Source organism: Podarcis vaucheri (assembly GCF_965113315.1).
Source record: "Podarcis vaucheri genome assembly, chromosome: 10".
Taxonomy (NCBI): Eukaryota; Metazoa; Chordata; class Lepidosauria; order Squamata; family Lacertidae; genus Podarcis; species Podarcis vaucheri.
This window is the reverse complement of record NC_138748.1, coordinates 49,139,569-49,154,645: the sequence shown is the minus strand read 5'-3', so window position 1 is coordinate 49,154,645 and position 15,077 is coordinate 49,139,569. Positions and strand designations below refer to the sequence as shown.

Genomic DNA, 15,077 nt, shown 5'->3' with positions numbered 1-15,077 from the left:
ATAGTTAGGCCAGATATTTCAAACTGATGAAGTTAATTCTCCAAACACCCCAATTCCAAACTTCAGTTGCATTGCTACCTATAATGGGAGAGACCATTCAGGTGTATGCATAGTTTTGTGTGCACACAGCAAGCTTTCTACTGGGTTTCCCAAACTGCATTATTTATCCTGTATGTTCATTTCACCAGTAGATTTCTACACAGGCATCAGATGCTCTTTTCATGATGAAAGTCGGAAGTGCTCACCTTCCTGCAAGGCACTGGGCATGCTACAATGTTAGAATTACAGTAGGAGACCCCATTAGATTCCTGGATCTTCCGGCTCAGAATCAGTGGTTGTCATCCTGAAAAACATTCTCTTGATAGCAGCCTGAAAAGAAACATACTGGTTTTTCATGAAAACTGTAACAGGGTCATCCTTCTTGGTAATTTAAATGTATTTTTAATATTGGGCAGACTTAAGTTCAATCATATTCTGGACCAGGTTTGGCATTACACTAGTTTTGAAATTAAAATTTCATAATGTCATTTTTAAAGCTTCTGTTGCCTTTTATTCAAGAAGGGGGAGTGAATGATCTTCCCTCTCACTCCGTTTTGATCTGGGGTTGGGCAGATAGAGCTTTGGCAAAAAGGTACTTTATAGTGATTTTAAAGAAATCTGGTGGCCGTTTTCATTGTGACTGTGGGTCTGAAGGTTTTAATAAGACTCAGGTTGACACAGAAGCGTGCAAATCTCTCCCCGCAATGTATATGTTCTAGAAAAGAGCACTGACCTGTGAGTTTGGGGACTTGCTGTCTTAGCGAAGCCAATTCAACCCTTCCAATTACAGTTCCTTACAAATTCTCTGCACTAATTTTCATTGCCTCTAGTATAGATATGGATATCATTACCCTGGCTTTTAAGATGTTTTGTTCGGTGAAACCTACTTCTTTTGTTGAATCTATACTGTTCTGTTTGGGTTCGTAAGGTTTTTACTGTTTCACTTGTTTTTATAATTGTAAACTGTTTAACTTCCCCTTTTTATAACTGTTTGATTATATTATTGTAACAACGTTGAAGGGCAGGTAAGAAATATTCTACGCAGCACACAATATACTGCAATGGGAGGAAAAATAGCTTCTTTGTCTTGTTCTTCGTAGGCCGTTCATTGTGCTGCCACCTCTGATGGAATGGATCAGAGTGGCTCTGGCTCACGCAGGGCACCGTCGCAGTTTCTCCCTGGACAGTGATGATGTACGGCAAGCGGCCAGGCTATTGCTACCAGGAGTTGACTGTGAACCTCGGCAGTTAAAGTAAGTCTGTGCAAAAAAAAACCAACCCAAAAAACCCCCAACCTCAATGTGATTCGTTAAAGACATTGCTGTGGTTTAACAAGCTGAGCAAGGGTTCAGTTACATATTCTATCTGCTGATTTGCAAGTTGCTTTCTAATCTCCCCCGCCCCCTTACCATTTCGCTTTTTTAAAAAAAAAACAACTGTATTTCCTTCACATGGACGTTGAGCCAGTTTTGGAATCTGCAAGGCTTATGTGCCTGCATGTTTAAATAGCTAGATCAAGCCCCCTAAGCCTTTTCTTTTGAATTCTGTTTGTATTTCCCCTTCTTAGCCATCAGATGCTGTTTCCGTAATGAGAGAGTGAAGTGCTCACCTAATTAGCTCGGTCTTGCTGTGTTCCTTTGCAAAATTCAGAGGTGTTATCTAAAAGGCATCTTCCCCTTCTTTGCAGCAGCCATGGTTTAAATAGCATATTTTTCACTGAGAAGTACTTCCAGCTCCTGCTGTAAGATTTCTGTTTTTCATGCTGAATTTCTGTTTCTGGAAAAGAGGTTGCTAAGAGGTTGCATTGCATATTTTTAAAATAGAAAAAGTATGCAGCGGTATTGCAGCTAGTGATTTCCAAATGCCGCTGTCAATATGTAAGTTATGCATACATTTTGTATTTTTAAAGAGCTTGTTGCCATTGTGCTCATGTATGTGAAGGTACAAAAGTGTTGGGTTTTGATGTATCCTTCATTGCGGGAGATTTTATTTAGATTCGCTTTTTATATGGAATGACTTATGCTTTGGCATTATGAGCCTGTAAAGGCAGAAATTCGTCATCTAGTTTCTTAGTAGCTTCAGAGGAGAGTGAAGCTGACAGTCCTTGGGCTATTCCTCAGAGACCAGTAGATTCAAACCCATGTGTGCATATTATCATCATCATCATCATCATCATTTATTTTCAGCAGCTTCACAGTGAGTTATAAAAGACTACCTTCTTATATGTGGAAAGGATTATATGTATATCCCTTGAGACAGCAGCCGCTGTGTTGGCAGGGTCTGATGTTACTTGCTGCAATGCAAAAATAAGTCTATGCATCTCAGATTGTTTAGAACCACGAGAGACTGTGCATGGTAGTAGCTTATGGGGAAATGACATCACTGATTAATTTATCAGAAGCCCCTTATTAATGAGCCAGATTAATGAGTTGCCCCTTTTTTGTATGTTAAATCTCCAAGGAAGAGATAGACATGTTTCTGTATGCCTTCCTCTTATTTTTGTAACTTTGCCCTGGTGATTGTGTTGTTGTTGTTGTTTAGTCGTGTCCGACTCTTTGTGACCGCATGAACCAGAGCACGGTGCCAGGCAGTCCTGTCTTCCACAGGAGTGTGATTGTGTTATGGACAGGTTTTTGCTACCCCGCTTATTACACACTTACGTGTATTTCACTGAGCATAATAACATACCTCTGTTTGATCAAACTGAAGGCTTATCTAGTCCAGCCTCAGGGCCAGCCCTATCATTAGGCATAGACTGAGGTGGCTGCCTCAGGTAACAGAAGGGAAGCAGGGCGTGGTGCAAGGTGTTGGGAAGCGGCCTGCCTCTGCCCCCTAAACTAGGCTGCTGCCCCCAGGAGGATGCCAGTGTTAAAATAAGAATGGACTTGCAGTTCTGTCAGCTTCTTTTATGTGAAATGGGGGTGGCATGTTGTCCTTCGCCTTAGGCATTGCAGTGTCTTGGGCCAGTCCTGAATCCAGCATCCTGTTTATCACACTGGCCTACCAGATGCCTATTGTAAACCCACAAAACAGGATATGAAGGCAAGAGCACTCTCCCACTGTTGTTCCCCAGCAATTGATATTGAGACTTGCTGCTTCTCAATAAGTGCTTAGGGCTAAACAAATATCCCCCCCCCCCACATATTAAGGATCACTCAGCATTTTCTCCACTTTTGCTTCAAATGTGAATTTGAGTGAATTGGATCTTGCCTTCTCTTCCCAGAGCAGCTGTATCACACCCACTGGTGTAGTTGGGTAGTAGGATGAACTTGCAAAAAAGTGGTAGCACCCCCCCCCCCAATAATGTGTAAAGTAAATTGTAGCTCCAGTAGTAGCTTGCAGCGGAAGAAAAGAACAAAGATTTATTAGCGCTAGGAGCCAGTGACACAGCATTATCATTTTCACATAAAGACATGATAAATTTGTCTATATATATATATTGCCACAACATAGCCAAGAGGCCAGATTTCTGTTATCAGAGAGCAAATACTTGAGGAATAGGGGCAAAAGCAATTTAAGAAGTAATAAGACCAAGTGTGTTTCAGGTCATCGCTAGAAGCATCAAAGCAAAAAATATTACAGAGATCAACTATGAAAAATGACTCTCTCTCTCTCTCTATATATATATATATACATGTGCACATGTGCACAAACACACACTTAGGGTAATATATATTCATGTGTGTAGACATACACACATAAATACACATATCTTACATAGTATTAAACAGTATTTAACAGAATTTGCCCTTCAGGTAGGTTTGGGCAAGACAATAAGGCTGTGGTATAAGGGACAACAAGAACCCATAGAAATTTTTCTAGAAGTGCAGGATGCAAGTTAGTCCTGTCTCTGTCTGCTCAAGAGAAACATATATGCAATGCAAACTTTTGTGCCACATTTCTAGGTGCACTTTAAAGCTCCAAGTCCAACTGGTTTGTTGTTTTTTTGCCTCAAAGCTCCGTCTAACCCAGCAACCTCTTTCTCATAGTGGCCCACCAGATGCAAAGAGGGTGCTGGATTATAACTCATTGGCAGAACACATGTTTGTATAAAGAAGGTTCTGTCCCTGGCATCTCCAGCTACAAAAATCAGATGATAAGTGATGGGAAAGAACTTGTCAGAGCTTCTCCTTAAGAAGAGCTCCCTGGACCATGAAATGCTAAATGACTATTGCCCAATGGTGAATGTTCCCTTTGTGGGCAAGGTGTTGTGAGTATGTGGTATTGGTGGTCTGGCTTCAGGCATGCTTGGAGGAAACTGATTACAGTGGTACCTCGGGTTACAGACGCTTCAGGTTACAGACTCCTCTAACCCAGAAATAATACCTCAGGTTAAGAACTTTGCTTCAGGTTGAGAACAGAAATCATGCTCTGGTGGTACGGCGGCAGCAGGAGGCCCCATTAGCTAAAGTGATACCTCAGGTTAAGAACAGTTTCAGGTTAAGAACAGACCTCCGTAACAAATTAAGTTCTAGGATCTGTACTAGGATCCATTTCAGTCTGGCTTCAGGCCTGGTCATGGCACTGAAACTGCCTTGGTCATTCTGGTTGATGACATTTGTTGTGAGAGAGATGGGATGGGAGTGTGTCTCTGCTCGTTCTTCTCAATCACTCAGTGGCTTTTGATACTGTTAAACACAGTATCAGATCCTGGAGCATCTCAGGGAGGTGGAGGTTTTGGGCACTGTGTTTCAGTGATTCCGCTCCTGCGTCCACGGCCTCAGAAGAAAGTTCAGTTGGGGCTTGCTCCCACGATTGCAGCCTTCATGTATCATTATTGTTTTGGTATTGCCAAAGAAGAGGAAGGTGCTTGTGGTATTTTCAAAATAACATGGCCACTACTGGGCACTATGCACCTTGACTTTGGGGCAGTAGGGAAATTTGCTGCTTTACCTCCTGCTAGTTCTGCTTCCAGCTTAAATGATGCTATAAAGAGTAGGAAAGCAGGAGGTCTTTTCAGAGCCAGCTAATAATACAAAATGAGTTACCCATCTAATGAGATACAGCACCCTTTTCCTATGCCTCTCTCCTTGAGCGTCCTTGTTCTCATCCCAAATTTTGAATAATCCTCTGATTCCAGCTATGACTGCTGCAATAATTAGGTATGGAAACACCAACCCAGCATGTAGCTGCAAACAAACTCCTTGACAAACATACAGCAGTCCCTTGGTACGGATGATTCCAGAGGATAAAGAGGATTTGAATACTTACAAGGTCATATACAGGTTTCCTGATGGGAATCTCATCCTCTTTTGCTAACCTGGCGTCTAACACCAGTAATGAGGAATTATTGAAGTGTTGTCTCTTCTCCCCCCTAGTTCACTTCAACTCTTAATGCTATGGGAGATACAACTTCAAACATTACCGAATGTATGATTTCCTCTCTTATTCTCTTATTATGTACATGTCATGTTTACTCAAGGCCAAACTGGATGAGACATGAATGGGGCTCTTGAATTGGATCGGCACTGGAAGAGAGGTAGTTAGTTCACCCACCTCATGCCATTTCTCTGACCTAGTTTGCTCCCCCAAAACTAACTGCCCTAGTGGGAAAAACGTACAAGTACCTTCATATTTCCTCCAGAAAAATAAATACAGTGGTACCTCGGGTTACATATGCTTCAGGTTACATATGCTTCAGGTTACACACTCCACTAAGCCAGAAATAGTGCTTCAGGTTAAGAACTTTGCTTCAGGATAAGAACAGAAATCGGGCTTTGGCGGCGCGGCGGCAGCAGGAGGCCCCATTAGCTAAAGTGGTGCTTCAGGTTAAGAACAGTTTCAGGTTAAGAACGGACCTCCGGAACGAATTAAGTACTTAACCCGAGGTACCACTGTAGTAACTTTGGGGAAGAATCAAGGGAAATGGTGCAGGAAAAATACAAAACTCCCAGCTAGCCAAGCATTCAGCTTTGATCCAATTTCCCTCCTCCTATGGTTGAGCAGTCAGTGTCAAAGGGACCCTCCACTTCCTTTTCAAATTTTCAGCCACTTCCAGGTCTGCTCTAAAGCTGCTGCAGAGATTGGATCTCTCACTCACTCACTAAAGTTGCATCCTTCTGGGTCTTCTGATGTACTGTGTACCTTGAGGCTGAACAACATGACTGTAGACCAACTGCAAGCTTTGCATATGCAATAGCCTCCTGGAACTTGGCATACATTTCATATTTCCAGCTGATTGCCTCCAACTCCCAAATAAGAAGGGAGGTGTTGGTTTAAATCACTGATTTCCTGTTTGGGATTTAAAGATCAGAGAGGAAGAATATAGGAAGCCACCTTGTAATAGGTCAGACCATTGGTTCATCTAGCTAAGTATGGCTTGAACTGTCTGGCAGCAGCTCCCCAGGATTTCAGACAGGGAACATTTGCAGACATGCCTGGAATTGATCCTGGGACTTAACTTGCATGCAAAGCAGTTGAGCTAAGCTGCCCTACTGAAAATAAAGCAAATAGATGCGAATTTGTAGCATTTTTAGTTAAACATACTTACTCAAAAGTAGGTCCTGTTGATTTCAGCGCAGCTTATTCCTGGGTGTGTAGATACAGGACTGCAGCCTAAATATATGACTTAAACTACTCAGCCAGTGCTGTTATTGGGAATCCTGCTCCCTGCCTGTTTTCCCCCTCTCTTGTTTTTAGAGCCTACTCCTGATTCTCTTCAAAAATAAGTTTGCATTTCACAAATGAATATATGGCTCTCTTTAAAATGAAATTCTACCCACCAGACAAAACTTTTGTCTGATTGGAATCTCTTTTCCTGTCTCCGTAGGTGGGAGCCAAGTGTTGATCTTTCGGCAAGGATCTTTCTCCCTTCCCGCCCTTGCCTTCCACTGTTGCCCAGCACTCTGCCCCTTCCATTAGTAAAAACAAAAATCTTCATCAGGCAGGAGAGGAGGCCACTGGGGTAAATGGATTGCAAACACTGTGAGACAGGGTACCTTCATGTTGAGTACCTTCAGTTGCCATTTAGCAAGGAGAGGAGAACTTGGGGCTCTCCAGATGGTTGCTAGGTTTTTCTAGGGGCTGGTGTGCCACCTGCCATGGCCTGGTGGGCAGAATCTGGCCTGTTGGTAGTGCTCCCTTTGACCATTGCCAGCTGTGCTTCTGCGGAGGGGATGCTTTCAAGTTCGTCCTGTTACCTCTGGGTTGCAAAGATAGCAGGCAAAGCAGTTTGAGGCTAAGATGCAAGTGGTTCATATGTCTGAATAGTGCTCTAGTCTGTATGAAATACAGTGGTACCTCAGGTTACAGACGCTTCAGGTTACAGACTCCGCTAACCCAGAAATAGTACCTCGGGTTAAGAACTTTGCTTCAGGATGAGAACAGAAATTGTGTGGCAGCAGTGCGGTAGCAGCGGGAGGCCCCATTAGCTAAAGTGGTACCTCAGGTTAAGAACAGTTTCAGGTTAAGAACAGAACTCCAGAACGAATTAAGTTCTTGACCCGAGGTACCGCTGTACTGTATCTTGCTACCAGTTTTGGATTTTTCTTAATCAAAGAAGATAAATATTCAGCTGTCGATATTGTTGAGAATTAAGTGCTCCTATCTTTTTGCATACAAGTGCCATTGTTGTTTGATCAAAGGAAATCTGTTTGATTGCTTTTGCGCTGGAATTTAAATCACAAACAAGAAGGAAGAATACATATACTTTAAAACAACAGGGCATAAATAGCTAATCACAATCCCAGGAGAGGTAGCTGTGTTAGCCTGCTGCAGCAAAAACAACAAAGTCTTAGCTTCTTAAAGTCTTAGTCGTGTAGCTTCTTAAAGACTAACAAATGTTGCTCCAATAAATTTTTTAGTCTTCAAGCTGGTGCAAAAGTCTTTATTGTTTAATTATAAATTACTTTCCTAAATTGAAACGAATTGAGATTATGCTGTCATCCATGCAACCTGAACAATTTAAGAGGGTGCTGGCATGGGAGCACGTGTTGATAGAAAAACTGTCTTTTTCCAAGTAATTTTTTTTCACGTGAGAAGCTGTGATGGGTGGCTGTGTGCTTTTTCAACCTTTTCCTGGAGCTTGCTCCTTTCCAAAACCCGGAGCTGAACTCTGACAACATGGACAGATTCCCGCTACATCAGTTAGGGTTTAAGGATCGCTCCTCTATAGTGCACAGCAATGAATCACAGGGTAGATGCCCTCATGCACATTGCTGGGATTTCCCTGACTGACATGTGTTCAGTCAACTAATGGTGGCTGGGAAGGGGGATCCTTTTAGTTTGAACAGTGTGCAGATTTCCTGCAGTTACGTGAGCAATGCACATTTGATTGTTCTGCCAGATGTGCAGGGTGGTCACTAGGGTTGAGATACATTAGGCACCCACTATCTGTACTTTCCAGGGGTGGGGGGAATGGAATACATTTTTCTTTTCACGAGCTTCTCTAGCTGGATGAAAAGGTTGCTGCCTTAGGTGTTCATTGTGCATAATTTTTAACCTAATTCCAGATGATCATGGCGGTTATAACAAACTATTTTAGCTGTTTTTTAATGATGTGATTGTAAATTGTCTTAAGACATATATGTAAAAGGCAATCCATTAATTAATTGCCTGATACAAAAGAGTACAAGAGTCCTGCACCTTTTAATAGCTGCATCTCTTCTGCACAACAGATAAAAGTGAAAGTGTCCTCTTCTCTTTTGCATCTGGTTACCATAAATGTTGCAGCACCTTTTCTCCTCTCCCCCAGGCATTCACAGATATTTAATTCTTGCTGTTCCTGTGCTGTTTTTGTTTGTTTGTTTGTTTGTTTGTTTGTTTGTTTTGGTATAATAGATTTTAAAACTGGGTTGCACTGATAGCTTCTAGTTTGATTTGCAAGCTGCCCTGGAAACCTTATGGTCAGAATGCAAGATCATCACATTATTCATATGTTGCCTTTCCATGCTCAAAGTGGCTTACAACAATACAAACCAAAATCAACTGTCACAAGTACAATATCATAATAACAGCAATAATAAAATAAAATGCAGCAGCAGAAAAGGCACATTTCAGTAGCATATAACGTCTAGCATCAGCAAAAATAGTGTTAGAAGCATTTTAAGCAAATAACTTGGATAACGTTTTGATTCATGAGAATCTCAGCTTTCCTTAATGCAAAAAAGGCAGAACATTAGTTTCTGACAGTGTGTTTCCTTAGAACTGCATGGGTTGCGTTTCTGATCCACAGTCATATGGCTTTGGCAAAAGACTAGTGTGGTGAAATCTCTGAAAGAGGCTCCCCTGTTCTGAAACACACCTGAATAGTCCTTGTGACCAGCACACAACACATGCACACCACTCAGTGCCTCATCACTGGATGACTCGCACGTAAACCGTCTCGACAGAAAGGATTGTGTAGGAGGTGAGGTGTAATCTGTCTGGGCTGCTTGATTGTGGTAGCTGTTTCATACAAGAACGTCATCCATTGATAAAAGTCATTAGCTGATGTGCTAATGGATGATTTCAACATACCCATATCTTTCCCCCTGACATCACATAACTTCTTGCAACAACAATAAAATATTGCACACCAAAAAAATATGGGGAAAGATGGGGAATGAAGCATATAAATGTTGAGCACACCTCTTGGAACAGACCATAGCTCAGTATGAAATGATGAATATGAAAATGATGCATCACTACATTGGCTACCTCTGAGTAGACTGAGAAACAGCACAAGGTCAAGTGGTGAGCTTCATGGCTCAGTGTGAATTTAAACTTACAATGTCCATTGCTCTAGTCCGGGTTCAATGCTTGTCTCCCCTATAAACTACTGCCTTTCCAGTTCCATTTTCACAATTTATAAGGTAAGCGGTGGAGCCTCAAACTCATTTATTTTAAAAAATTAAAAGAAAAATGAACACTAGCTGATTATCTACTTCTTCATTTTTACAGGCTACATTGCCACAAAAAACAGTAGATTCAGATACACATGCATGGTAGAGGTGAAAGGGGAAATTTCACAGTACTTTGATGTCATCTGTCTTTTCTTGCCAAGACAAATGTGTTTCTTGCAAAGGATTGGCATTATCTTTGGACACATAGTTCTAGCATGGAGCCGGTCCTGTTTTGTGGGTATGTGTGTGGCACTTCAAAACCTGCAAGCAATCTCTTAGGAGCAGATCTGTAAATCTAGACTGCTGCATTTGAGTAGCTTAGCTGTATTTGCATTGGCCGACGTTCTTAAGGGTCACCTGTACTGAAGTTTCAACTTCAGTTGTAGAAATAGTTCTCCTTTGTGGTACCAACTTCACACGCCAGTGCTTCAACATACAGTCCTACAGGTTAACCTTCCCTAACTGTTTCTTGCAGGCCTTTCAATTTGTTCATCTTTTTGGCTTCTTTATTTCTTGTTGTGCCACATTGGCCTAGTGCAAACACAATGGTCCCAGTCTTAGATTGTGAAAGGTGCAGGTCTGTGTGCTGTTCTTTTGTGTCACTGGAACAAATTGTCTTCTCCCCTTTAGTCACAGAAGAGAGACCTAACCATGTTCAAATCTTGGTTAGCTCAAATTTTAGATTATGGTGGCCAACCATTCAGGCATGGGGAGAGAATTCACTTCAGGAAAGGAGTGCAGTCTTGCAGCTCACATTGAGTTGTACCCAAAAGTGGCCTAACAGTGTAAGCCTCTCCCTTCCTCCAAACCTGATCTCAGATGGCTGAAATAGGTAGGTGATAATCAGGTACCTTGGATTGTGCAAGCAAAAACATTTGCTACTATGAGAATTCAGCATTGGCTACAACCCTCCACCTCTAAACTATTGAGCACAGTGAAGGAATTCGTCCCATTCCCATCTGTACTCGCCCTGTGTTGTTGTTGTTTAGTCATTTAGTCGTGTCCGACTCTTCGTGACCCCATGGACCAGAGCACGCCAGGCACTCCTGTCTTCCACTGCCTCCCGCAGTTTGGTCAAACTCATGCTGGTAGCTTCGAAGACACTATCCAACCATCTCGTCCTCTGTCGTCCCCTTCTCCTTGTGCCCTCCATCTTTCCCAACATCAGGGTCTTTTCCAGGGAGTCTTCTCTTCTCATGAGGTGGCCAAAATATTGGAGCCTCAGCTTCACGATCTGTCCTTCCAGTGAGCACTCAGGGCTGATTTCCTTCAGAATGGATAGGTTTGATCTTCTTGCAGTCCATGGGACTCTCAAGAGTCTCCTCCAGCACCATAATTCAAAAGCATCAATTTTTCGGTGATCAGCCTTCTTCATGGTCCAGCTCTCACTTCCATACATCACTACTGGGAAAACCATAGCTTTTACTATACGGACTGTATAATAGTATAAATGCACTGCTGCATACTCATAAGTAAACTGCTTGTTTTGTACTTTCAAATCCACTTTTTCTGGTGAAAGAAGTTCTCAAACTTCGCTTTCCAGAGCCAAATTTGTCCAGAGCAAAATTGTTCAATGCTCCTTGTATTCAGTGTGGGATGCAGTGGCTGTCAAACTGCTCCTTCAAAGTGATATTGCACTGAATGGTTGTTGTTGTTTTAAACAGTGCAGCTGCTTAGCAATAAAAACAACAGCACAACACTTGGTATATAGAAAGGATACTCCATGCCATGAAGCTCAAATTAAGAAAGGGAGGCATTCCTAATATTCTCAAAATTCCAAATGACTAATTGTGTAACTAGTTGGGGATGGTTATAAATAGCCCAGTGATTATCTCAGATCCTGTGGGCCTGATTTACATTTTATCATTCAGAGTGAGTGGCTGATTTGTAACTAGTTGGGGGCAGTTATAAGTAATGCTATATAAGCATCATAAACCCTTTATGCTCTCAGGTTCTGTGGGTTTGATTTGCATTTTCTTTATGGCAGCATAAAGAGTGCTAACTGGACAGGAATTTAATCTGCAATTATTAATTAAGCTATCTGCAACTGAATTTAATGGAATTCTTGGAGGCCTCCTGTAATTATCCTTAGCATGTTTTAATATCAAATCCTCATTCAGAGATGGCAACCCACAGAACTATTTTTAATTATTTATTTTTTTTGAAATCACAGGTTTTCACCTGCACATATTGAACATGCCTAGAGTGTCATTCAAATGATCTTGGCCTCGTCCCCATAAACAAGTGGAGAGGAGGAGAGGCAGAGCTTGTGCACCAGATGGGTGAAGAGGAGCTCCTCTTTGCTTATTGGACCAGATTGGGGGAGATCTATAACCCAACACTGGCAACAAACCAGCAATTAAATGATAATGAGGCAGAACACTTCATTGTATGGAATACAATAGAATGAATAAATTGCTATACATCAAATAGAGCTTGAATCATGGGCTTGGAAGTGATCTTGGAGATCATCTAGCCAGGGATTTCTTTGTGGCCCTCGGGGCTCTCCTTGGCCAAGCCCTCTCCCCAGCCACACATCTCACACATCTCACCAGCTCTGCACTAAACTGTTCTCTCCTGCTGGAATATGTCTTCGAACTGTCGGGGTGCCTCTTGCTTGCTTTGATGGGCTATGGAAATATGTGTTTGCTTGCATATAGAAACCTCTGTGTTTTGTTTGGGTTCAATGTAGCCTACTGTACAAAGACAAGAGTCAAAATAATTGTTCTGGCCACTTTTGCCTTTGGCCCCATCCATACCTGACATGAGACCCCTGGAGGGTTCCCCATGAAGAAATGAGGCCACTGGGCTAAAAAAATTAAAATGTTTCCCCATTCTTGAGCTTGTCCCACCTCTGCTCAGTGCAGAATGCAGCCACAGCATCCCTAACAAATGGCTAGGATAACTGGATGAAAAGGGGGATATGGGGTTCCTACACCTTTAATTATTTGGTAGTAGAGATACTAAAGATGTAGGAGCCCATTCCTCTTTCACCTGGACACCATACAAAGGATGTCCAGCAAAGGAGAGAGCCCACTACCTGCAAAGGCAGTTCTGTTGTACCATCAAACAGCTCTTATGATACACAGATAAATATCAACAGTTCAAGGATTGGGAAGATGTAGGCATTTACACAATCCATTACCTGCCACCCAGAGGGAAAGCAATTCCAAAGAGGAACTGCAAGGTCAGTTAAAAGTCCTCCCTGGTTTCAGGTAGCTCAGGCTCACTCATTTGCACTTCATTTGGAGCACAGGGGAGAGGGCCTACGCATACTTACCTTGTCTGAATCCTTATGCAGCAGGCCAGCATATGAACCTGAAAAGTGCTGCTTCCCTAATATACAGCAAAATTGTACGGGAATCAGATTTAGGCCACCCAATTGGGCATAGACTCCACCCTGCACCACAGAGAACTAGTAGGCTTCCTACTGACCGCAGCATAGTTAGCGATAGCTCAGCAATACTCCATAACATATGGGAAAATAATATCTGGGATGCACAACATCTGAGCACCTCACCAGACACAGGAGGGCAATTAATGGCATTACAAATGGGACACCTTCCGAGAAAGGTGGACCCCTTTCTTTAACTATGTTAATTACCAAAATCAAGGCCTTGCTATACCAACCGCTCAGTATTCTCAGCGGAGAGGTTATGTTAAGTAATATGTTTGAATGTTGAATGTGTAAGTGTATGTCTAAAGACCATGGATAAAACCAATACCATTTGATGTATTGCTGGATAAATGTTTAAAGGTTTTTGTTTTTGTGTTTGTATTTGTTTAAAAACCAATTAAAAATTGTTTTACTTTTATTTTTTATTTTTTAAAAACAGCTCTTTACCTTTAAGAAGTTTCCATTTATTTATTTATTTATTTATTTATTTATTTATTTTACTCCTAGCTTGTCCTTCACCAAATGGTCCCAAGCCACGATGCAAACCATGTCACAAGTACAATTTACATTAAAATCATAAAATAAACTCCCCAAACAACCAATGCCAGGCAAAAATGTTTCTCTATGAACAGGCCTTTGGCTGATTAAGCATTCTATGTCCTTTTAAATGTGCTTGTGGAAGGGAGGTTTTTGGGTTGTTGTGTTTTGGGTTTTTTTGTTACATACTTAGTGTTCTTATTTTGTATTTTTTTGCTGTGAACCGCCCTGTGGACTTTGGGTGTAGGGTGGTATACAAATTTAATTGATTGATTGATTGATTGATTGATAATAAAGCAGCATAGAACAGCAATGCAAGATGTCTAATTAAAGAATCTGGCTAAAATCTGCTTCCCTGAGATTTCTACCCATTGATTCTATTCCTGGTTGCTACCTGAGAGGTGCTTTTTAAGAGCTGCATGACAGGCAAATATCCAACACGTGCTGATTTTGCCATCACTTCATCTCTGCCCTGGAAACATCTACCTAGTCTTAGGTTCCTTCTTGCTGCATAAACGACAGAGCCCCCATCAGTCTCCGTTTGGCAAACATAGCTAGAAGAATATGCACATACACCATAAATTTAGAGCACATACACACACCCCTCCCTGGAATTCTGGAAACTGTAATTTACCCCTCACAGGCCTGCTGTTACCAGCACCCTTAGGAAATTCCAGTTCCCATGATTATTTATGGGAAGCCATATGCTTTAAATGCATGGTGTGTATGCAACCGTGGTGAGGTAGGATTCATTGCGTATAAGCTTTCATTGACAAATTGTCATAAAGGATGTTTGTAGCTATGATGGTCTTTATAGTTCATAGACAAAACGTGGCAGCGGTCAAATGAATGGTGGAAGTCTGCTTTCAGATTATTTCCTAACATAACTGTTTTCTTCAATTTGCAGAATTGACGACTGCTTCTGTGCTTCTCGGAAGCTGGATGCAGTAGCCACAGAAGCCAAATTCAAGCAGGACCTTGGGTTCCGAATGTTGACCTGTGGCCGTACAGATCTGGTCAAACAGGCCATATCTTTGTTGGGGCCTGATGGAATTAACAGCATGAGTGATCAGGTAAAAAGAAAGAAAGAAACTTACCGTATTTTTCGCTCTATAAGACGCACTTTTTCCCCTCCAAAAATTAAGGGGAAATGTGTGTGCGTCTTATGGAGCCAATACAGGCTCCATGGCTTCGCGAAAGCAACGCGAAGCCTGGAGAGCGAGAGGGGTCGGTGCGCACCAACCCCTCTCGCTCTCCTGGCTTCAGGGATAGCCGCCTGAAGC

General features: G+C 42.0%; 1 protein-coding gene across 6 annotated transcripts in view; it reads left to right on the top strand.

Moving 5' to 3' along the window:
- The window catches only part of ABTB3 (ankyrin repeat and BTB domain containing 3), a 214,551-nt gene that overhangs the window by 155,097 nt on the left and 44,377 nt on the right, over positions 1-15,077 (top strand). For all 6 annotated transcript variants that reach the window (XM_082241166.1, XM_082241167.1, XM_082241164.1 and 3 more), the window contains exons 4-5: positions 1,140-1,292; positions 14,702-14,867. In XM_082241166.1, coding sequence (XP_082097292.1) covers positions 1,140-1,292; positions 14,702-14,867 — 319 coding nt within the window. The remainder of the gene's footprint in view (positions 1-1,139; positions 1,293-14,701; positions 14,868-15,077) is intronic.